Source organism: Leptodactylus fuscus, chromosome 5 (assembly GCF_031893055.1).
Source record: "Leptodactylus fuscus isolate aLepFus1 chromosome 5, aLepFus1.hap2, whole genome shotgun sequence".
Lineage (NCBI taxonomy): Eukaryota > Metazoa > Chordata > Amphibia > Anura > Leptodactylidae > Leptodactylus > Leptodactylus fuscus.
In genome coordinates, this window is record NC_134269.1 from 22404102 (window position 1) to 22429755 (window position 25654).

The window sequence follows — 25654 nt, forward strand, 5'->3', positions numbered from 1 at the left end:
AATTCACTGAGGGTTAGCTGAGTGTTTACCTAGAGAGATAACAGCCCTGGGACCTGAGATAAGCTGCTGCAGGAGCAGTGTAATATAGTATGTGAACATAAATTCATAACAGTCACGAAGCCATGTCATTTACAGGGATAATCCAGGTTACAAACTATCTATGTGCCAAATCTCATTCAAATCCATCAGCCGTTTTTGCGTGATTGACTAACAAACATCCAAACACACAAACTTTCACATTTATAATATTAGTAGGATTCACATCTATTGTGTAATGTTCCATAGGATGTAAGCATAAGATAAGATTATCTTATCTTATATAGGATGTAAGCCTAGCCGCCATAGACACGTATGCCTATCATTTATGCCCTATCCAATGTTCTTCAATCCCAGACAACCCCTTTAATAGGGAGGTCGCAGGCTGCCTGTCCCTTTCCATACCTCCCAACTTTTGAAGAACCGAAAGAGGGACAAAATGTGCGGCGCGCGTAGTGCGCCGCAGCAAATTTAGCCCCACCCACTTTTGTGTTGACTCCGCCCACTCGTTAATTTTTCATGTGCCCGCACACAGTATAATCCTCCTACAGTCACCCGTAAATTATATGTCCCCCCTCTATCTCTCCCCCAGTTTCATATACACCCTTCATCTGCCCCCAGTTTCATGTCCCTCTTCCATCTCTGCCCCCAGATTCATGTCCCTCCATCTCTGCCCCCAGATTCATGTCCCCTCCATCTCTGCCCCCAGATTCATGTCCCACATCTCTGCCCCCAGATTCATGTCCCTCCATCTCTGCCCCCAGATTCATGTCCCCTCCATCTCTGCCCCCAGATTCATGTCCCCTCCATCTCTGCCCCCAGATTCATGTCCCTCCATCTCTGCCCCCAGATTCATGTCCCTCCATCTCTGCCCCCAGATTCATGTCCCTCCATCTCTGCCCCCAGATTCATGTCCCTCCATCTCTGCCCCCAGATTCATGTCCCTCTATCTCTGCCCCCAGATTCATGTCCCTCCATCTCTGCCCCCAGATTCATGTCCCTCCATCTCTGCCCCCAGATTCATGTCCCTCCATCTCTGCCCCCAGATTCATGTCCTCTCCATCTCTGCCCCCAGATTCATGTCCCCACATCTCTGCCCCCAGATTCATGTCCCACATCTCTGCCCCCAGATTCCTGTCCCTCCATCTCTGCCCCCAGATTCATGTCCCTCCATCTCTGCCCCCAGATTCATGTCCTCTCCATCTCTGCCCCCAGATTCATGTCCCCACATCTCTGCCCCCAGATTCATGTCCCACATCTCTGCCCCCAGATTCATGTCCCTCCATCTCTGCCCCCAAATTCATGTCCTCTCCATCTCTGCCCCCAGATTCATGTCCTCTCCATCTCTGCCCCCAGATTCATGTCCCCCATCTCTGCCCTCAGATTCATGTCCTCTCCATCTCTGCCCCCAGATTCATGTCCCCATCTCTGCCCCAATGTCATGCCGTCCTCTCCTTCATCTGCCCCCAGATTCACGTTCCACCTCCACATTAAACTTACCTTCTCCTCCGCTCCCTCGCCGCCTCTCTCGCTGACACATGCGGCTGAAGGAAGGAGCTGACACAGGTCAGCTCCTCGCTTCGCCGCTGCCCGCCTCTCTCCCTGACACACGCGGCTGAAGCTGCTCGCTTCGCCGCTGCGTCTCTCTCTCGCTGACACATGCGGCTGAAGCGAGGAGCTGACCCGTGTCAGCTCCTCGCTTCGCTGCTGCCGCCGGCTCCTGGCGTGTACATCGCGTCTACAAGCCAGGAGCCGGCGGCAGCAGCGAAGCGAGGAGCTGACACAGGTCAGCCGCATGTGTCAGCGAGAGAGAGACGCAGCGGCGAAGCGAGCACGCGAGCAGCTTCAGCCGCGTGTGTCAGGGAGAGAGGCGGGCAGCGGCGAAGCGAAGAGCTGACCTGTGTCAGCTCCTTCCTTCAGCCGCATGTGTGTTCAACTCAGATCTGCGTCCTCTGGACGCAGATCTGAGTTGAAATCGGGACATACCTCCCTCCAACCGGGACCGCGGGACATGTCACCCAAATCGGGACTGTCCCGCGGAAATCGGGACGGTTGGGAGGTATGCCTTTCTATAGGACCGCTGTAGGTAGCCATAGACCTCGCCACATCCCGCAGCAGCAGGCCTCCGCCCAGGCTCCTCCCTCCAGTCACATACGGACCTAACAAATGGCCCTGGGCTATAAATCTTGTGGCTAAATAAACAGGAGTCACAGCACCGCCCACCCCTTGTCACGTGGCGCACACGCTGCAGCCAATGGCATAACCCCGGACGCTGCAGCTGCAGCCAATCATAGCGCAGAGCTGGGCGGAAGTGGGCGTGACCGATGAGTCGCATTCTGCCTTGTTGACGGTGCGTGACGTCAGATCTAGGCTTGTGGTGTGACAGTGAGGAGCCCGGGACAGCGGCGGCAGCGGCGGAGGTCATGTGACCCGGGAGGTGAGCGGATACGTGGTATTACATTACAGGCCGGTATATAGCACTGCTTAACCCTTCACTGCCCGCCTCCTCCTGGCCGGGGACCTGGCACTCCTCTTCCCCTATATACACCTCCTCCGGGCTGTACACTGCATGCTTCCTGCAGGTCCCTGCACTGCCTGATGTGCTCTGTGGCTACAGATGTGGCTGTGCAGAGAGGAGTTTGTCAGCTGTAGGGGATGCTCAGACTGTCACATGTAGCTGAGCTGATGGAGTGTAGGGATACTGAGGCTGTCAGATGTAGCTGAGCCGATGGAGTGTAGGGATGCTGAGGCTGTCAGATGTAGCTGAGCTGATGGAGTGTAGGGATGCTGAGGCTGTCAGATGTAGCTGAGCTGATGGAGTGTAGGGATGCTCAGGCTGTCAGATGTAGCTGAGCTGATGGAGTGTAGGGATACTGAGGCTGTCAGATGTAGCTGAGCTGATGGAGTGTAGGGATGCTGAGGCTGTCAGATGTAGCTGAGCCGATGGAGTGTAGGGATGCTCAGGCTGTCAGATGTAGCTGAGCCGATGGAGTGTAGGGATGCTGAAGCTGTCAGATGTAGCTGAGCTGATGGAGTGTAGGGATACTGAGGCTGTCAGATGTAGCTGAGCTGATGGAGTGTAGGGATACTGAGACTGTCAGATGTAGCTGAGCTGATGGAGTGTAGGGATGCTGAGGCTGTCAGATGTAGCTGAGCTGATGGAGTGTAGGGATACTGAGGCTGTCAGATGTAGCTGAGCTGATGGAGTGTAGGGATGCTGAGGCTGTCAGATGTAGCTGAGCCGATGGAGTGTAGGGATGCTGAGGCTGTCAGATGTAGCTGAGCTGATGGAGTGTAGGGATATTGAGGCTGTCAGATGTAGCTGAGCTGATGGAGTGTAGGGATACTGAGGCTGTCAGATGTAGCTGAGCTGATGGAGTGTAGGGATACTGAGGCTGTCAGATGTAGCTGAGCTGATGGAGTGTAGGGATGCTGAGGCTGTCAGATGTAGCTGAGCTGATGGAGTGTAGGGATGCTCAGGCTGTCAGATGTAGCTGAGCCGATGGAGTGTAGGGATGCTGAGGCTGTCAGATGTAGCTGAGCCGATGGAGTGTAGGGATGCTCAGGCTGTCAGATGTAGCTGAGCCGATGGAGTGTAGGGATGCTCAGGCTGTCAGATGTGGCTGAGCTGATGGAGTGTAGGGATACTGAGGCTGTCAGATGTAGCTGAGCTGATGGGAGTGTAGGGATGCTCAGGCTGTCAGATGTAGCTGAGCCGATGGAGTGTAGGGATGCTGAAGCTGTCAGATGTAGCTGAGCTGATGGTAGTGTAGGGATGCTCAGGCTGTCAGATGTAGCTGAGCTGATGGAGTGTAGGGATGCTCAGGCTGTCAGATGTAGCTGAGCCGATGGAGTGTAGGGATGCTGAGGCTGTCAGATGTAGCTGAGCTGATGGGAGTGTAGGGATGCTCAGGCTGTCAGATGTAGCTGAGCCGATGGAGTGTAGGGATGCTGAGGCTGTCAGATGTAGCTGAGCCGATGGAGTGTAGGGATGCTGAGGCTGTCAGATGTAGCTGAGCTGATGGAGTGTAGGGATGCTGAGGCTGTCACATGTAGCTGAGCCGATGGAGTGTAGGGATGCTGAAGCTGTCAGATGTAGCTGAGCCGATGGAGTGTAGGGATGCTCAGGCTGTCAGATGTAGCTGAGCTGATGGTAGTGTAGGGATTCTCAGGCTGTCAGATGTAGCTGAGCTGATGTAGTGTAGGGATGCTAAGGCTGTCAGATGTAGCTGAGCTGATGGTAGTGTAGGGATTCTCAGGCTGTCAGATGTAGCTGAGCTGATGCAGCGTAGGGATGCTCTGACTGTCAGATATAGCTGAGTTGGGGGAGTGTAGAGTAGGGATGCCCATATCAGATATAGCTGAGTTGATGGCGTGTAGTGTTGCTCAGATATAGCTGTGCTGGTGGAATTTAGAGCAGTTCAGATTATAAACCATAGTAGAGCATGTTGTGCAGTGTAACTCAGATTATCAGATGTAGTGAGCAGGGTGAGTGTAATATGGCTCATATCATTATATACAGCTGAGCTTGTGATGTGGTTTTCTGTTTGCGGTCGTAGAATTGTAATTTAACCTACATTATCTTAAAGAGGAACCCCTTCGCTATATGGACTCTAATGTATATTAAATCACTGACCAGCGTTCCCTGGGCTGCGGGACACTGAAGGGACCACCATGTAATTGTAGACCCCCTGATGTCACCCTAGTGAAGGCCTCAGTCTAGGGTGTGGCAAGTACTACATGTCTAAGCTAAGATATGGGGCGCTGTAGGGTGAGGTTGTCACTTTGTAGGTCACTTTGAACCTGCTGCAAAGATTAAAGCTGCTCTACATGCATTCCCTTATGGTCATTTACATTGACACCCTTTTAAGGGCGTGGCCTGATGAAGATGACCCCGTTCTAAGAGGAATCGATGCAGAAATCAGGTCTGGCTACCATTGCTAAAGGAACTGCAGTCAGCCATGAGATAAATGTTTCTGGTCTGGCAGAGCCATGGTGTCTGCACCGCTGTATAGGGGGTGTAGCCAGTGACTGGTACATGAGATGACCCTCTCACCCTGCCAGATTAACTGGATCCTGCCAGGAGGATTTACCTTTCCACCAACCAGCGGACCCCATTGCAGTCTATGGGGTTTGCGAGTGTCCGTGGGCAGTCTCTCCAACTTTTGGGTTCCCATGCAGACCTGAACGAAAAAGACCAGATTCCGCGGCTCGGGAGTCCCTGCCAGTTAGGCCCATGCACCTGGGTCTAATCAGCGGAGGATCGGCGTACTATCACGGCTATCCTGCGGCCGAATACGGCGGTGGAGAAATTCCTTTTCGTTTTCTTCCGTGTGAACCTTCTTAATCCCATCTCGGCGAGTAATCTTGAGCACACATAAAGGCCTTATGTTAGATTATTTTTTTCTTTCAGTTTTACTATGAGATGTTTAGTCTCATGGTTGGTTGAACTTTTGGTCTCTTTTCTGTACAGCTCTGTCTCTCGTCATCTGTAATTTATCATCCTTGTCCGCTGCCAGATGGCAAACACTCCTCTCCTTCACGGCCAGTCTGACTTGGTTTATACAGTATTTCCTCTGTTTTCTGTCTGTGCCTTCTCTCTAACCTTTAACCCCCTCTGCTGTCCAGTGGGCCTCTTACTGGCGCCCCCTTGTCATCCTCTGCTGTCCAGTAGGTCTCTTGCTGGCGCCCCCATCATCCTCTGCTGTCCATTGGGCCTCTAGTGGACCTCTTTTCTGCACCCCTTGGTCATCCTCTGCTGTCCAGTGGGCCTCTAGACCGCTCCCTATTATCCTCTGCTATCCAGTGGGCCTCTAGGCTGCTCCCTGTAATCCTCTGCTGTCCAGTGGGCCTCTTTTCTGCACCCCTCGGTCATCCTTTGCTGTCCAGTGGGCCTCTAGGCCACTCCCTGTCGTCTTCTGCTGTCCAGTGGGCCTCTAGGCCGCTCCCTGTAATCCTCTGCTGTCCAGTGGGCCTCTAGGCCGCTCCCTCTTTTTCTCTGCTGTCCATTGGACCTCTTTTCTGCACCCCTTGGTCATCCTCTGCTGTCCAGTGGGCCTCTAGACCACTCCCTGTTCTCCTCTGCTATGCAGTGGGCCTCTTGCCCGCCCCTTGCCATCCTCTGTTGTACAGTGGGCCTCTAGGCCGCTCCCTGTCATCCTCTGCTGTCCAGTGGGCCTCTAGACCACTCCCTGTTCTCCTCTGCTATGCAGTGGGCCTCTTGCCCGCCCCTTGCCATCCTCTGTTGTCCAGTGGGCCTCTAGGTCGCTTCCTGTCATCCTCTGCTGTCCAGTAGGCCTCTTGCCCGCCCCTTGCCATCCTCTGTTGTCCAGTGGGCCTCTAGGCTGCTCCCTGTCATCCTCTGCTGTCCAGTGGGCCTCTTGCCTGCCCCTTGCCATCCTCTGTTGTCCAGTGGGCCTCTAGGCCGCTCCCTGTTTTTCTCTGCTGTCCATTGAACCTCTTTTCTGCACCCCTCTGTCATCCTCTGTTGTCCAGTGGGCCTCTAGGTCGCTTCCTGTCATCCTCTGCTGTCCAGTGGGCCTCTTGCCCGCCCCTTGCCATCCTCTGTTGTCCAGTGGGCCTCTAGGCCGCTTCCTGTCATCCTCTGCTGTCCAGTGGGCCTCTTGCCCGCCCCTTGCCATCCTCTGTTGTCCAGTGGGCCTCTAGGTCGCTTCCTGTCATCCTCTGCTGTCCAGTGGGCCTCTTGCCCACCCCTTGCCATCCTCTGTTGTCCAGTGGGCCTCTAGGTCGCTTCCTGTCATCCTCTGCTGTCCAGTGGGCCTCTTGCCCGCCCCTTGCCATCCTCTGTTGTCCAGTGGGCCTCTAGGCTGCTCCCTGTCATCCTCTGCTGTCCAGTGGGCCTCTTGCCTGCCCCTTGCCATCCTCTGTTGTCCAGTGGGCCTCTAGGCCGCTCCCTGTTTTTCTCTGCTGTCCATTGAACCTCTTTTCTGCACCCCTCTGTCATCCTCTGTTGTCCAGTGGGCCTCTAGGTCGCTTCCTGTCATCCTCTGCTGTCCAGTGGGCCTCTTGCCCGCCCCTTGCCATCCTCTGTTGTCCAGTGGGCCTCTAGGCTGCTTCCTGTCATCCTCTGCTGTCCAGTGGGCCTCTTGCCCGCCCCTTGCCATCCTCTGTTGTACAGTGGGCCTCTAGGCCGCTCCCTGTCATCCTCTGCTGTCCAGTGGGCCTTTTGCCTGCCCCTTGCCATCCTCTGTTGTCCAGTGGGCCTCTAGGTCGCTTCCTGTCATCCTCTGCTGTCCAGTGGGCCTCTTGCCCGCCCCTTGCCATCCTCTGTTGTCCAGTGGGCCTCTAGGTCGCTTCCTGTCATCCTCTGCTGTCCAGTGGGCCTCTTGCCCGCCCCTTGCCATCCTCTGTTGTCCAGTGGGCCTCTAGGTCGCTTCCTGTCATCCTCTGCTGTCCAGTGGGCCTCTTGCCCGCCCCTTGCCATCCTCTGTTGTACAGTGGGCCTCTAGGCCGCTCCCTGTCATCCTCTGCTGTCCAGTGGGCCTCTTGCCCGCCCCTTGCCATCCTCTGCTGTCAAGTGGGCCTCTTGCCCGCCCCTTGCCATCCTCTGTTGTACAGTGGGCCTCTAGGCCGCTCCCTGTCATCCTCTGCTGTCCAGTGGGCCTCTTGCCCGCCCCTTGCCATCCTCTGTTGTCCAGTGGGCCTCTAGGTCGCTTCCTGTCATCCTCTGCTGTCCAGTGGGCCTCTTGCCCGCCCCTTGCCATCCTCTGTTGTCCAGTGGGCCTCTAGGCCGCTCCCTGTTTTTCTCTGCTGTCCATTGAACCTCTTTTCTGCACCCCTCCGTCATCCTCTGCGGTCCAGTGGGCCTCTAGGTCGCTCCCTGTCATCCTCTGCTGTCCAGTGGGCCTCTAGGTCGCTCCCTGTTGTCCTCTGCGGTCCAGTGGGCCTCTAGGTCGCTCCCTGTTGTCCTCTGCTGTCCAGTGGGCCTCTTGACTACACCTCCTGCCAATTTATTGGTCCACACTTGTCATTAGCCATTGGCCTCAGTCAGACGACTCGTTCCGTGCCTATCCCAGTAGGGGAGTCTTTTGGGTGGTTGTTGTACTTGTCTATAAGCCGTTGTGATCTGCCCCCTCCCCCCAGTTTTGATTCCTCGCAGTGTCACCTATTTAATAATAATCTTGGCAAACGTCGTGTTTGCAGAAAGAGGAGTTTCATCTGCTGGTGCGCTCAGACCTATTTCCTCCTGCCTGCGGTGGCACAATGTCTGCTGCTTTACGGAGTCCTATGAAGGTCACTGTATAAAGAATGGACTCTTTGAGAAGCTTGTGGCGAAGATGTGGTAAGGCAGAACTGACGGGGACTGAAAGAAAGCTGGTGGAATTGGTGTGGGCTGGAGTGTTCACATACGCTGAGGCTCCTCCATATGCGGGGTAACTGCTAGTATATACTATCAGAAGGCGACCCATTTACGTCATTACTTTCAGTGTCGTCTTCTCAGAGATGAGATCATATCTCAGGAGCTTCCTCTCAGGTTGACGGCTCCTGTCTATAGTCTCGTAGTCCTTCTACTGTCATCTCTGTTCTTCAAGTGGTCTCCTCTAGCGGATAGACGTTGTGATCTCTCCTTAGCATGTTCTTTAAGAAGGTGACCCATTTGTATGAGGTTATCTCTTCCTGTCTCATCTTCTCACAGATGAGATCATATCTCAGGAGCTTCCTCTCAGGTTGACATCTCCTGTCTTCTTCCCCATCTAGAGTCTGTTCATTGCTCCATTCTTCATGTGGTCTCCTATAGCTGATAGACATTGTGACCCCTTTACATGAGGTCCTGACCTCTTCTAAGTGTTATGACTTCCTTTGTCATCTTCTCATAGATGAGGTCATATCTCTGGAGTTTCCTCCTGGCCCTTGTCTTCTTCCCCGTTTTATATGAGGTCCCATAGTCCTACTGTCTGCTGATATACTGTCTACCGTCGTCATCTTCTCTTTTTGCTCATTGCTCCATTCTTGATGTGGTCGCCTCTGTCTCACAAGACAGTCTAACCTTTTACTTCCCCCTTAGGGTCAGTTCACACGTGAAAACCGCCTAGCTTATTTGTGCAAGGTAAAAAACCTCGGGGAGTTTTTTTGACGCTGTTTTTTGCATTCCACGCGGTTTTTGACGCGGTTTTCGCTAGGTTTTTTTTTTTCCTATATGTGCTATAGAAACTGCAGGCGAAAACCGTGCGTTTTTTTGCAAAAAAACACGCGGTTTTGTGTGCAAAAAACCGCGCGGTTTTTTACCGCGCGGTTTTCGCCTCCCATTCACTTATATGCAATTCTTCAGGCGTTTTCCACCTGAAGAAAGGTCATGTCGCTTCTTCAGGCGGAAAACGCTAGGAGGAAAAAAAAAGCTAGTGGTCTACATAGACCACCATGTTAAAGGAGCGGTTTTTGAAGCGAATTCCGCTGTCAAAAACCTCCCCTTTGCCCACGTGTGAACTAGCCCTTATTTGCCCCTTAAGATAAACTTGTTGAGCAATGGTGTTGGTATTAGCTTGTTTGGCCCCATAGGACAGGAAAGTCGAAGATCATCGGAAAGTCTGACTTGGCTGATCTGGTAGGAGATTAGGTAAACTGGGTCAGGTATTGTAGCTATTCGCTCCAAAAGAGTTGTATAATAAGCCCCTTGTTCTAGATGACAGCAGACATTTTTATTTTTAGTCCCATGCAACCCCCAATGTGTTCTTCTTGAGCCTCTTGGTTCAGAGATGAAATTCTGAGACCCTTAGGCTTAATATTTCAGGACGTTCTTATACTTCTGGCTTTGACTTTAAAAAAAAAAAACACAGCAAAATCTACATCAAAAAAATGCTGCGTTACCGCAACGTGTGACCTCAGCCTTAAAATTGAATTTTCATGCAGTATGTGACCTGTGGGAGTCCGAAAACCAGAACTAGCATAGATCAGGTTCCGGATTTTAACCTTGCATTGCATAGAGGAGCCTTGAGGCAGTGAGTTATGCCGCGCTGTCATTTGCAGGGGATCCTTGCAGGAAGTGTTGAATCCCTCCACAGCGCCACCACAGAAGGTGCGAAGTATTAGGCCTCACTCACATCTGCGTCGGTAATCCGTTCGGGGAGTCGCTATGAGGACCCTTGAACGGACTACTGAATGCATTTGCAAGCGGTGTGCAGTGTAAGCAAACGGACTCCTTAGACTATAGTAGGGTCCGTGTTATTGCCAGGAGATCTCTGCACGAAACATGCGGACAGGAAAGTACTTCACAATCTACTTTCCTGTCCACATGACTTGTGCGGCGATCTCGTGGCAAGCACACGGACCCCACTATAGTCTATGGGGTCCGTTTGCTTTCACTGCACACCGCTTGCAAATGCATTTGGTAGTCCATTCGGGGGTCCTCATACGGATTGCCGACGCAGATGTGACACAGTACAAAGACATAAATGATCTCTTTAAAGAGCAGAGGGAGGCGCGAGGTTCTGCTTGACGCCTCTGGTGATGGCTTATTCGTTATAATCCATCTTCTGATCCTTATATCTCCTGACGTCTGCTGTTGAGGGAGATTTGGAAGGACCCCATACACATTGGATGGACGAGCCCATCTAGGACAGCTTATCTTTTCTGAAAATGAAAGGATGGGCATGTTGAAATCCAATAGCCCAATCCTTATTCCCCCGACATCTTGCATCAGGGGAGATCTCCTAGGCCGCTATACACATTAGATGGCTTCCAGCAGTTTTGGCTGACGTTGTTCTGATCTGTCTGGTTATACAAAGAATTGTAACCTACATACCTCTCAATATCTGGGTGACACCCATAGGGGCTCTTTAGAGGAATCCGTGAGTGATGTATTTGCTATTGGAAATCCCATATCTGTTTCTCATAGACTGCCTGCAGGCCGTGTCTGATTCCCCTGTTTCAGACTGCAGTGGCGGATGAGTGGGGACAATAGAGCGATTTCATCATTCCTCCCTAAGGCGATTCCCTGTTACTGTTTTTACAACACATTGCTGAGAATTATTAATCATTATTTGGATGACTTAGTGCTATACGGTAAGTTATTATTGTCTCCGCTGCACTATATAAAGCAGCTATTGTGACATCCCGTACACAAGGGGATTTCCTGATACCAAGTGTCTGTCTTATGTAATGTGGATCCTGTGCCAGGTATATATGCAGCTTGTCTGGACTGTTGTAATAACTTTGTTCTCTGCTCTGCCCCCTAGGGATGGCTTTGTGTCAGTGCACGGTTAGGAACAGCGACTCAGACATGGAAGGTTGTACCTTCACCGGAGCTGGTCTCAGGGTGTTTGTCTATTGGAGCAACGGAAAGGAGCACTATGTCAGCTTCACGCAGAGCGTCGCCACGGCCGAGGAGATCTGTATTCACGTGGCACAGAGACTTGGTAAGAAACTGTTCTAGGAAATGAAAGAGAAGCAGCGTGAACTGCATTACAGTGTATCAGATACAGTGAATATTACCATATTTCTGTCTACTACAGGGATCACACCTCTCTGCTACACCTTGTTTGCCCTCTATGATGTACAAGCGAAATACTGGTATCCTCCAAATCATGAATTTCAGATCACAAAAGATATGAAACTACTTCTCCACTTTCGGATGAGGTGAGTGATATTCCTCATAATACAATATATATCCTCCCCTATATCTCCTCCTATTACTCCATATATCCTCCTATATCTCCTCCTATTACTCCATATATCCTCCCCTATATCTCCTCCTATGACTCCATATATCCTCCCTATATCTCCTCCTATTACTCCATATATCCTCCTATATCTCCTCCTATTACTCCATATATCCTCCTATATCTCCTTCTATTACTCCATATATCCTCTCCCTATACCTCCTCCTATTATTCCATATATCCTCCCCTATATCTCCTCCTATTACTCCATATATCCTCTTCCTATATCTCCTCCTATTATTCCATATATCCTCCTATATCTCCTCCTATTACTCCATATATCCTCCTATATCTCCTTCTATTACTCCATATATCCTCCTATATCTCCTCCTATTACTCCATATATCCTCCTATATCTCCTCCTATTACTCCATATATCCTCCTATATCTCCTCCTATTACTCCATATATCCTCCTATATCTCCTCCTATTACTCCATATATCCTCCTATATCTCCTCCTATTACTCCATATATCCTCCCCTATATCTCCTCCTATTACTCCATATATCCTCCCTATATCTCCTCCTATTACTCCATATATCCTCCTATATCTCCTCCTATTACTCCATATATCCTCCTATATCTCCTTCTATTACTCCATATATCCTCTCCCTATACCTCCTCCTATTACTCCATATATCCTGTCCTATACCTCCTCCTATTATTCCATATATCCTCCCCTATATCTCCTCCTATTACTCCATATATCCTCTTCCTATATCTCCTCCTATTACTCCATATATCCTCTTCCTAAATCTCCTCCTATTATTCCATATATCCTCCTATATCTCCTCCTATTACTCCATATATCCTCCTATATCTCCTTCTATTACTCCATATATCCTCCCCTATATCTCCCCCTATTACTCCATATATCCTCCCCTATATCTCCTCCTATTACTCCATATATCCTCTCCCTATATCTCCTCCTATTACTCCCTATATCCTCCCATATATCTCCTCCTATTACTCCATATAGCCTCTTCCTATATCTCCTCCTATTACTCCATATATCCTCTCCCTATATCTCCTCCTATTATTCCATATATCCTCCCCTATATCTCCTCCTATTACTCCATATATCCTCTTCCTATATCTCCTCCTATTACTCCATATATCCTCTTCCTAAATCTCCTCCTATTATTCCATATATCCTCCTATATCTCCTCCTATTACTCCATATATCCTCCTATATCTCCTTCTATTACTCCATATATCCTCCCCTATATCTCCCCCTATTACTCCATATATCCTCCCCTATACCTCCTCCTATTATTCCATATATCCTCCCCTATATATCCTCCTATTACTCCCTATATCCTCCCATATATCTCCTCCTATTACTCCATATAGCCTCTCCTATATCTCCTCCTATTACTCCATATATCCTTTCCTATATCTCCTTCTATTACTCCAGATATCCTCTCCTATATCTCCTCCTATTACACCATATATCCTCTCCATATATCTCTTCCTATTACTCCATATATCCTCCCCTATATTTCCTCCTATTACTCCATATATCCTCCCCTATATCTCCTCCTGTTACTCCATATATCCTCCCCTATATCTCCTCCTGTTACTCCATATATCCTCTCCCCTATATCTCCTCCTATTACTCCATATATCCTCTCCTATATCTCTTCCTATTACTCCATATATCCTCTCCTATTACTCCATATATCCTCTCCCCTATATCTCCTCCTATTACTCCATATATCCTCCTATATCTCCTCCTATTACTCCATATATCCTCCCTATATCTCCTCCTATTACTCCATATATCCTCCCCTATATCTCCTCCTGTTACTCCATATATCCTCTCCTATATCTCCTCCTATTACTCCATATATCATCCCATGTGTCTCCTCATATTACTCCATATATCCTCCCCTATACCTCCTCCTATTATTCCATATATCCTCCCTTATACCTCCTCCTATTATTCCATATATCCTCCCCTATACCTCCTCCTATTATTCCATATATCCTCCCCTATATCTCCATATATCCTCCCCTATATATCCTCCTATTACTCCCTATATCCTCCCCTATATCTCCTCCTATTACTCCATATAGCCTCTCCTATATCTCCTCCTATTACTCCATATATCCTCTCCTATATCTCCTTCTATTACTCCAGATATCCTCTCCTATATCTCCTCCTATTACTCCATATATCCTCCCTATATCTCCTCCTATTACTCCATATATCCTCCCCTATATCTCCTCCTGTTACTCCATATATCCTCCCTATATCTCCTCCTATTACTCCATATATCCTCCCCTATATCTCCTCCTGTTACTCCATATATCCTCCCTATATCTCCTCCTATTACTCCATATATCCTCTCCTATATCTCCTTCTATTACTCCAGATATCCTCTCCTATATCTCCTCCTATTACTCCATATATCCTCCCATGTGTCTCCTCCTATTACTCCATATATCCTCCCATGTGTCTCCTCATATTACTCCATATATCCTCCCCTATATCTCCTCCTATTACTCCATATATCCTCCCCTATATCTCCTCCTATTAATCCATATATCCTCTCCTATATTTCCTCCTATTACTCCATATATCCTCCCCTATACCTCCTCCTATTATTCCATATATCCTCCCCTATACCTCCTCCTATTATTCCATATATCCTCCCCTATATCTCCATATATCCTCCCCTATATCTCCTCCTATTACTCCATATATCCTCCCCTATATCTAGTCCTATTACTCATATATCCTCCCCTATATCACCTCCTATTACACCATATATCCTCTCCCTATATCTCCTCCTATTACTCCATATATCCTCCCCTATATCTCCTCCTATTACTCCATATATCCTCCCCTATATTTCCTCCCATTACTCCATATATCCTCCCCTATATCTAGTCCTATTACTCCATATATCCTCTCCTATATCTCCTCCTATTACTCCATATATCCTCCCCTATATTTCCTCCTATTACTCCATATATCCTCTCCTATATCTCCTTCTATTACTCCATATATCCTCCCCTATATCTAGTCCTATTACTCCATATATCCTCCCCTATATCTCCTCCTATTGCTCAATATATCCTCCCCTATATCTCCTTCTATTACTCCATATATCCTCCCCTATATCTAGTCCTATTACTCATATATCCTCCCCTATATCACCTCCTATTACACCATATATCCTCTCCCTATATCTCCTCCTATTACTCCATATATCCTCTCCCTATATCTCCTCCTATTACTCCATATATCCTCCCCTATATCTCCTCCTATTGCTCAATATATCCTCCCCTATATCTCCTTCTATTACTCCATATATCCTCCCCTATATCTAGTCCTATTACTCATATATCCTCCCCTATATCACCTCCTATTACACCATATATCCTCCCCTATATTTCCTCCCATTACTCCATATATCCTCCCCTATATCTAGTCCTATTACTCCATATATCCTCTCCTATATCTCCTCCTATTACTCCATATATCCTCCCCTATATTTCCTCCTATTACTCCATATATCCTCTCCTATATCTCCTTCTATTACTCCATATATCCTCCCCTATATCTAGTCCTATTACTCCATATATCCTCCCCTATATCTCCTCCTATTACACCATATATCCTCTCCCTATATCTCCTCCTATTACTCCATATATCCTCCCCTATATCTCATCCTATATCTCAACCTATTACTTCAAATATCTTCCTCCCCCCATATCTCCTAATATTACGCCATGTATCCTCTCCCATATCTGCTATGTATGACTTCTATGCGACTCATTAATAATATCTACCTCTCTTCTGGCACTTGCAGGTATTATTTCAGGAACTGGCATGGGATGAATGAGAAAGAACCAGTTGTTTGTCGCAACGTCCCCAAGATCAGCGACAGTGAAGACAAGAGTCGGGCTGAGCAGTCTAGCGCCATCCTGGACTTGGCATCCTTTGAGTACCTGTTTGAGCAGGTAACAATGTCCATAATGTCCATGTCTATAATGTCCATGTCCATGCTAGGTAAACCCTGGCATCCTGCCATACTGAATGTGATACCCCTGAACTCTATACACACTGGGCATCAGATCAATAGACTGAAGTAAAAGCTGCCACAAGGTTACATAAGTTTTACTGTGGTTATTGTTGCTTGCGGACTCGTGCCTGTACCCTACATAGTGATGGATTTCACAACTTGGGCACCTGGTAGAGCCTGTCATGTCCATAAGATATCTAAGCTAAGTCACATTGGTGCTTGCAACCTGTCAATGTCTCTGATTCTTTTACAAGGTCACCCTCATGATCAGCCATGATATAGGGAGATGCTGCAGATGTGTCCCTACAGGAGGAATCTGGTATTACATGATGGCCTGTTCTCCTTCTCTGTTGTTAAATTGTAGGTCCTCATGAGACAGACCTTTGTTAAAGGGAACGTGTCGATCTGTTTGGAACCACTAAACTACTAACATACTGGGGTTTAGGATCTGAAACCTCTGCATCCTACTGACACTCATTGCCAGTATCCTTAAGAATTATATCTTGAAGATGCCCATTGTCCACTGAGATGTGGACACCGGGCTGAAGGACGTGGCACGTGTGCATTATGTTCAGTGAAGTCTGTATTAGTACACCTTCATTATGTATGTGTCCAAAGTGGAGAGAATGCGCAGTGAAGAGGGATGTACTGACATTGCGCATGCGCCAGAGTTCCTCAGTGAGTTCTAGGCCTCTTCAAGCCTTGATTCTTGAGAACATCAGCAGCAAACGGCGGCCTGATACAGAGGTTTGGGACCCTAAATCCAAACCTATTAATATGCTGGTGGTTTGGTAGTCCCTAACAACTTGACAGGTTCCTTTTTTTATAAATGTACTTCATCAGGCTGGTGGGATCCTTTAACCACTTCTAGACCACCCATTGGGTATTTAGGTCTGGGTGATGGCTCTGTTGTTTTGCAAGGATGTACCCATATGTCCTTGTCATTTTAAGCAGTTGCACGAAATTGTGAAGCTGGAGAAGAGGGGAGACGGCTGATACTACAGCCGGAGCTTCTATGGAGAAGGCAGAGATGGTTTATTTCTGTCCCAGGTTCTAACCCCATCCGTGACAACACAATACAAAATAAAAATTACTGAAAGGGAAAACCATTTTAAAAAAGTTTATTAAAAAAACCTCAAAAAAGCAGAAAACATTTTTTTCCCCTACTCTTTTGTTTATATTTTCCTGGATATAATAAATCAAAAACAAAAAAACAAAACAAAAAAACAAAAAAAATAAAAAAAAAAAAAAAAAAAAAAAAAATATATATATATATATATATATATATATATATATATATATATATATATATATATATATATATATATATAGAATAACATAAATAAAGTCGTGTGTGTCCCTGAAAAAAGACGCAAAAATTAGTTGAATAACCCAAATGATAAAAGTGTTATATCCCTCAAAACCGTGCATACGAATAAACCCCCAAAATGTGTCTGGTCCTGAATCAGAGAAGTTGATCTGGCACTGAAGTGGTTAAAGAGGACCTTTTTATGTCTTCTGACATCGGCGACATTTTGTAACGCTGGCATTGTGACCGTGCACTGAATTTATCGCACTGTCAGCTCTGCTGCTACGCACCCCAGCGGCACAGAGATCTGTGCTGTTAGTTTTGGCACCAATGGCGTCAATATCTCTGGCACAAGGCGCATACTGGCAATGCTGGCAGTGTTTCGAATTCTGCGCCCTGCCACCCTTCTAGCAGTATATAATACCGCCGATGTCAGAGGACAGGAAAAGGTCCTATGTAAATTTGCCAATTTGGCATAGCCCCCAAGACATGTCCACATCACACAAATGCATCAGTTGACTTTGCGTTTCTTTGCAGGGCAAGTTTGACTTTGTGAATGACGTGGTATCGCTGAAGGACTTCCACACCGAGCAGGACGTCCACAAGTTCAAGAACGAGAGTTTGGGCATGGCCGTCCTTCATCTGTCACACATTGCCATCAAGAAGAAAGTGTCACTGGAAGAGGTGGCCAAGCAGATTAGGTGGGTATCCGTGCTGCCCCCTAGGCTAGTGTCCACTGCAGATCTCCTATTCTCTGGACCATACCATTCTTCTGCTTAGGGGGCGTCCCGTGCTTTCTAGATTTTGGTGTGTTTGGTTTACTATCTGTACTTATGTCTCTCTTCTGAGGAAGCCTTTATCTTCTATTTCTTTACGTCATCTTCTCATGAACTCTTGATTCCTAAGAAAAATGCAAATGACTGTTCTTACTAACTCATATGAAGATGCCAGCCTAAGCTTGAAACTATTAAAGGGAACCATCCTGTATCCCTTCAATTAAAGGGGTTTTACGGTGTTGGTAAAACATGCTTCATACTTGTTCATGGATTTGTATGTGATACCGTGGACGGGTGGAGTTTGTATGTTCTCCCTGTGTTTTTGTGGTTTCCTCCGGGTACTCTGGTTTCCTCCCACACTCCAAAGATATACTGATAGGGAATGTACATTGGGAGCCCTATATAGAACAATGATTGACAACGTCTGTAAAGCGCTGCGGAATATGATGGCGCAATATAAGTAAGCAAAATAAAATAATGTGTCCTGGTTAGAAACTTGAATATGGATCCATCCTTAGTAAGTGAGGGCTGAAAGCTGATTGGTTGCTACGAATAACTGCACCCATTTTTTTTGTTGCACCAGTTTTGGATACATGGACCTGGCTGTCACCATCTTCTCACTATTTCCACAGCTTTAAGGAATGCATCCCCAAGTCCTTCTGCCGGCAGATCCAGCAGAACAACTACCTTACCAAGTTCCGCATGAGGAGCGTTTTTAAGAAGTTTGTCCGTCACTTCCACCTGCACACAGTGAGCGCGGGGAAGCTGAGCGAGGAGGACGTCATGTACAAGTACTTGTCGACCCTGGAAAACCTGGCCCCCAGATTTGGCTGTGAGGTGTTTAGGACTCTGAGCCTGGAGCTACCCACAGAGGGGGAGAAACTTCCATTCTACATCAATGGGGGCTACGTGGACCACAGTGAGTCTGTAAGCAAGGCAGTGACTACCACGCACCAGGTCCTGGTGAGCGGCATGGAGGGGATCCAGTGGAGGCAGAAGAAAGAGGAGGTGAGGTTGATGATGGAGTAGATCTTGTGAACATCGTCCATAGTCATGTCGATAACTCTGCAAATACTTTCTTGTACTGATTTGAGTATCTTCTCCAGTCACATCCAAAGTGAACTTCTCGACAGAAGTGGTAGAATGTTTGTTTGCTTTAGATGTGAATGGAGGAGATCACATGTGACCTAAAGAGTAATAATGTAATATATATTGTGGACAGGATAAAGGATAAGTGTCCCATCACTGGGGACTAGAGATGAGCGAACAGTAAAATGTTCGAGGTTCGATATTCGTTTCGAGTAGCCCCTCAATATTCGACTACTCGAATCGAATATCGAATCCTATTATACTCTATGGGGGGAAAATGCTCGTTTCAGGGGTAGGCAACATTCGATCAAATTATACTTACCAAGTCCACGAGTGAGGGTCGGGCTGGATCCTCCGAGCAGTCTTCTGCACCGTCCCCGCGGCATCTTCCGGCTCTGAATTCACTCTGCCAGGCATCGGGCCTGGGCAGAGCCGACTGCGCATGCCCGCACTACAAGTGGACACGCGCAGTCGGCTCTGCCCAGGCCCGATGCCTGGCAGAGTGAATTCAGAGCCGGAAGACGCCGCAGGGACGCTGCAAGGAGAAGACTTCTAAAGGTAGGAGAAGAACCAGCGTTGATTGGCCAACTGTATAGCATTCGGCCAATCAATGCTGGTTCTGCATTGAACTTTTCCATTCGAATAGCGAGTGGTACTTGATCGAGTACGAGTATTTCGAATACCGTAGTATTCGATCGAATACCTACTCGATCGAGTACTACTCGCTCATCTCTACTGGGGACCAAACCTCAGAGTCCCCAGTGATCAGGAGGACAAGGGAGAGAGTCCCAAATGTACCAGGAAACAAAATTTGTTTTCTTTTTAGATCCTGTCCACATGGCGGAATCTGTTGCTGATTTTGCGCCAAATTCCACCCTGACACCAATGGCAGGCAGAGATCGGAACGGGACGCTGAAAAAAATAAGTGTCCTGCTCCATCTTACCATGGATTCCATGGCCCATCTGTGTCGAAATTCTGTCATGGGGAATCGGGGGTTGGAAAATGAAGAGATGGATGTCGTCTGGTTCAAGATCATCTTCATTTTCCAGTGTCTGAATGGGTCCTTATTTATTATATTGGAGAGCAACAGGAAAGCAGGTCTTGTTGCCCATAGCATCCTATCACATTGCAGCTTTCATCTTTGCAGACTGGTTTAGGGAATAAAAGCCAAGTTCTGATTGGTTGCTGTAGGCAACAAGGCTAATTTCAGACAGGTTTTTTTGATGCTTGAGGCCTAAGGTATATGGCAAATTGTAGAATTGTTCCTTATACATGAATTTACATAAAACTCTCTTTAACCCTTTTACTGCTCACATAGACTGTGTACGTCAGATTTCCATCTAGATATGTTGACCGCTCAGTGGTTAGTAATGATGCCTTGTAGCGCTGGAGCAAAATAATAACACTATAGAACTGATTTATTGATTCATTTTATATTAAAATACAGAAAATTGAAGTGTGAACCTAATGTAAGTGGTTTAAACAATGCGGCATATGCACCGTGAAAATGTTATATATTTCCTTAGTCAATCTGCTCCTATATAGTCTATTATATCTCAGTAGTGATATCTCCTTGCATTTATTATCTATATTATGTTATGCTGTGCAGGAGCCATCCGAAAGCGGCCATCATAGAAATTACTTCAGCAAGAAAAGCCGCAGCAAAGGGCAGAAGGGAGGAAAACCAGCGACGGAACCGAGCGAGCCCAAGTGGGAGCAGTTCTGTGACTTCCAGGATATCACTCACATCGTGATCAGCAAGAGCAGAGTCAGCATCAACTGCCAGGACAACCGATGCCTGGTGGGTGCCCCTCACCATCCCCCCCTCCTCCCGCTTCTCTCAGGATCTCCTTCCTCTGCCTTCTTCTAGTGTGGTGCTCAGCTTTCACACTCTCCTGAATTTCTGCAATTTCACTTCTCTCTTCTTGGTACTTTTCCTTGTGCAGTCATGTATCCTTCCATGCTATACTGCAATGCCCTAATGTTTTTTTTCATTTCTACCTCTACCACCTTGCTGCCTTCCCCTGACCTTGCCCCATTTCTTCTCTTGCCTTCCCCTGAACTTTCCCTCCTGCCTTCCCCTGACCTTGCCCCCTCCCTCTCCTGCCTTCCCCTGACCTTGCCCCCTCCCTCTCCTGCCTTCCCCTGACCTTGCCCCCTCCCTCTCCTGCCTTCCCCTGACCTTGCCCCCTCCCTCTCCTGCCTTCCCCTGACCTTGCCCCCTCCCTCTCCTGCCTTCCCCTGACCTTGCCCCCTCCCTCTCCTGCCTTCCCCTGACCTTGCCCCCTCCCTCTCCTGCCTTCCCCTGACCTTGCCCCCTCCCTCTCCTGCCTTCCCCTGACCTTACCCCCCTTCTACTACTTTGCTGCCTTCTCCTGACCTTCCCCCTTTCTCTACCACCTTGATACCTTCCCCTGACCTTGCACCTTCCCTCTCACACCTTGCTGCTGTGCCCTGACCATGCCCCCTCCCTCTACCACCTTGCTGCCTTCCCCTGACCTTGCCCACTCCCTCTCCCACCTTACTGCCTTCCCCTGACCTTGCCCCCTTCCTCTCCCACCTTGTTGCCTTCCCCTGACCTTGCCCCCTCCCTCTCCCACCTTGCTGCCTTCTCCTGACCTTGCCCCCTCCCACCTTGCTGCCTTGCCCTGACCTTGCCCCCCTCCCACCTTGTTGCCTTCCCCTGACCTTGCCCCCTCCCTCTCCCACCTTGCTGCCTTCTCCTGACCTTGCCCCCTCCCACCTTGCTGCCTTGCCCTGACCTTGCCCCCCTCCCACCTTGCTGCCTTCTCCTGACCTTGCCCCCTCCCTCTCCCACCTTGCTGCCTTCCCCTGACCTTGCCCCCTCCCACCTTGTTGCCTTCTCCTGACCTTGCCCCCTCCCTCTCCCACCTTGCTGCCTTCCCCTGACCTTGCCCCCTCCCACCTTGTTGCCTTCTCCTGACCTTGCCCCCTCCCTCTCCCACCTTGCTGCCTTCTCCTGACCTTTTGCTCACCAAATCATGTTGTAACCAAGTTCTTCTTCCCCTTTGTCTCTTCACCAGGAGATAGTTTTTCCCTCCTATGAAGAGGCGCTGTCTTTCGTCTCGCTGATAGATGGCTACTTCCGGCTCACCACTGACGCCAACCATTATCTGTGTCATGAAGTTGCCCCTCCACGCCTGGCAATGAGTATAGTCAATGGGATCCACGGCCCCCTACAGTATGTGCCTGTATACAGACACTGCGTCATTGTACGATGGGGGGGGGGGGGGTTGAGTTCCTCTTATTCTCAGGAAGGCTCTCCTATTGCTGTGTGTCTTCTTGTATACACATTGCTTTATTTTGCATCTTAGAATTGTATTTAATTTGGGTAAAACCTAAATTTTGATTAGCAGAAATGGCCCTAATTTGGGTATTCCCATCATATTTGTAATAGAGGCGTTACACCTTTTTAGTGCTGCATGTTCTTCTAAGTTTTCTGTACACTGCTGCCCTCCCGACTACCTGGCTGTGCAGGGAACTGCATCTGGATCCAGTCACTTGAACAGGGCCACACTGCACTCGCCGTCTTCAGGATAAGATAACTTCTGAGAATATCGTAGCAATACCCCATTTGGTATCTATTGATGTCTTAGCAATTTTTGATCGGTGAGGGTCTGATACCAGTCAGCTGCGGAGCTCACAAGCCCCATTACCTCTTCCCTCGGCCTACAATGTTTTGTTCTGCGGTCACTTGGTACAGCGGCAGCTCAGTCCTATTCATGTGACTGATGAACGTGACATTACGTGGCCGCTGTAGTAGAAGTGTCATTCACTGTAGCTTATATAGCTGATCTGTAGGGGTCCTGCGGGTCAGCCCCGCACCAGTGCAACATAGATAACCTATGCAAAGGATCTGTTCTCCATATTCTAGTCTTGAGAAAAACCCTTTAAAGAAACGTAACTGTGCTAGCGTAGATAGAGCTCATGCCGTCATGCTATGTTATGCTGCCTAACAGTGCTAACCCCCCTAACGTGCCCTGCCTGTCATTGTTGTGCCACAGGGAGCCGTATGTCATCCAGAAGCTGAAACGCGAGGAGCAGGAGGACGGTCTGTACATCGTCCGCTGGAGCGCGTTCAACTTTAACCGGCTCATTATGACTGTTAAAGGGGCCAACCAGGTCAGTAATGGGGCAGATTAGCGGTATGGGGAGCGGGCAAGGCTGGGCACATGACCGTTTCGTTTCTAATGTAATACATGTGATACTTTGTATATGGGTTGTTGGTGATTTTTTATAAACAATTGTAGACTGTGTTGCATTTACTTACGGCTAGCAGAGATCTTTCCTATATAGAGTGCATATATACATGTTTTATATCTTGCCGGTTACTCATTGTTCATCCTAACCCTGGATAAAATGAATAGAATGCTAGACTTGCAGTGGAGACTGATATTTCAGGGAGTTGTATAGTTTTACACTATGTGGTACTCTGGTTTTGGGGGCATTGGTGGTCTCCTTATCCTGTTATGGAGGAGAGCACAATGGCTCAGAAACTAGAACACAGATTATGTTATATCAGTATCCTTTCCATCAGCTTTTAACTCCACAAGCACATCACCTGCAGTACCAGACACGATCTATGGACAAGAGTGGCAGTGTTGTTTCTGGAAAATGAATAGATTCGTCTTTTAACTTTTTTTATTCCATTTATTTTATTATTTTCTTCCTCAGAATAAAGGCTTCAACTACAGACAGTTCCGGATCGATAGAACGGACAATATATACACACTGGAACAATGGGATCGCGGCTTCCCCAGCGTCAAAGAGTTAACAGAGAGTCTGCGGGGCTGCACGCTGAAATCTGGCCAAGAGATCTTCCATGTGAAGCAGTGTGTCCTGCCAAAGTCTGGAGGTACAGGCGCTGACATGATATTGATCTCATTACGGGCAAGGAAAGCCCCGCTCGTTACCTCAGATGCCCCGCCCACTACGTTACGACACTGTAGTACTGTGTAACGCCTTGCAGTATGAACGAGACAAATATATGGACTGCACAGGATTAAGAGCCCTAAAGCACCCCACCGCATAGAACTAGAGGACTATCTTCATCAGTCCCACAGAGACCAATGGAGCTGTCGCATGGATAGGTGACCCCAGCTTCTTTGAGACAGGGGGACACTAGATCTCTGATTCTCCCAATTGGTAGATCAGATACTTGCCCCTGTCTTGTGGATACAAAAGAAGTCTTCTGAATTGGACAACCGCTCTAGAAAACCATTAAATTAAACCATTAACATATATATAGAAGATTTTGTTTTGCCCTCTAGTGGTTGCTTGTGGTATTGCAGTTATTTGAAAACTCACTCAGTAAAATTGCTTCTACGCGGCCGCTAATAATCCGGACAGTCCTCTAATTCAGTACTTCCTTCCAAGACAGAAGTGCACTATAACATTGACATCTTAAACCTAATTTACGTAGTTTCCTTTAAATGAACTGTGTCAGTGATGTCACTGCTGTATCTCTTTATGGTTCCTTTAACTAAATTTCCTCTTTCAGAAGTTTCCAACTTAACCATCTGTCGGAAAGGAAAGAACAGCAAGGAGAGTGCGTTGTCTCGGAATCTAAACTTGAGTCAGCTCAGCTTCCACCAGATCCGCAAGAACGAGATCACACAGGTATGTACTTAAAGGGGAAGTCCATACTTCAATATATATGTTGCCAACCGATCCTCCCTTCACTTTTGGCATACTGCCTGTGCCCATGCATGTCGCCCACACTGCAATGTCTAGCCTCTCCTAGCCTTGATATCTAAGGCTTGTTCTCCTCTTCAATTTGGAACGATCTACATAAGTAACGGCGTTTTCCAGGTTAAATCATTGATAACCTTTTCTTATTGGTGGGGGTCTGAGGCTGCGGCGTTCAGGTCAATGCTGTGGCCTCATTTCTCCCTTCCAAGGACACTGCTGTACATTGTATAGTGGCTGTGCTTGGTATTACAGGTCAGTCCATTCACTTGAATGAGACTGAGCTATGATCAGGCCATGTGACTGATGAACGTGATATCACATAGCCCGTAAAGCAGAAGTGGCGTTGAGTGGAGACTGCTGATCTGCGGGGTTCTCGGGTGTTAGACAGAGCTTCAGATCAGGATTCAATTAATAGTTCCCATTGTAATGTCAGATATTCTCTGTTCACGTTCCCTCTGACTTGTAAAGTGCTGCAGAATATGGAGGCGCTATATAAACAGTAATAAGTATTCCTTTACCTCTTCTCCTATACAATCTGACCACACGTCCTTGTGCAAGGCATTATGGGACAAGTGTTTATCAGCCCTATAGCCTAGTCGTATAACGTGGGCCCTGACAACTCTCATCACGTGACGTCCTGCCATGCTCCGTTCTTTATTGTGCGTCTGTTTGCAGAAATCCCACCTGGGTCAGGGGACCCGCACTAACATATACGAAGGGGTTCTCCAAGTGAATAGTGGCGGAGAGCACGACGTGGACTACGACTACCGTGAGCTGAACAATAACTCCCGTGATCTACGAGTGGTCCTGAAGGTGCTGGACCCCAGTCATCAAGACATAGCCCTGGTGAGTCCTGTGTGTAGGCTCTTCCTCTTTAACCACTTTAGGACGGGGCCATTTTTCCTGGCTCCATGTGACTTGGAGGGCTACAACAACATATTTTTTATGTATTTTATTTTGTACACGTGCCCTCCCTTCCCATAAGGTCATAATAGACAATTAGTGGACAACCCCTTTAATTC

At 48.0% G+C, this 25654-nt stretch overlaps 1 protein-coding gene across 1 annotated transcript in view; it reads left to right on the forward strand.

Annotated features, from left to right (window-relative positions):
- Positions 1–2347: 2347 nt before the first annotated feature.
- TYK2 (tyrosine kinase 2) overlaps positions 2348–25654 on the forward strand; it is a 37813-nt gene continuing 14506 nt past the window's right edge. The window contains exons 1-12 of the mRNA XM_075272633.1: positions 2348–2473; positions 11229–11408; positions 11505–11628; positions 15533–15683; positions 17592–17755; positions 18463–18838; positions 20530–20721; positions 21965–22122; positions 22946–23063; positions 23616–23796; positions 24442–24560; positions 25308–25478. Coding sequence (XP_075128734.1) covers positions 11231–11408; positions 11505–11628; positions 15533–15683; positions 17592–17755; positions 18463–18838; positions 20530–20721; positions 21965–22122; positions 22946–23063; positions 23616–23796; positions 24442–24560; positions 25308–25478 — 1932 coding nt within the window. The 5' untranslated portion in view covers positions 2348–2473; positions 11229–11230. The remainder of the gene's footprint in view (positions 2474–11228; positions 11409–11504; positions 11629–15532; positions 15684–17591; positions 17756–18462; positions 18839–20529; positions 20722–21964; positions 22123–22945; positions 23064–23615; positions 23797–24441; positions 24561–25307; positions 25479–25654) is intronic.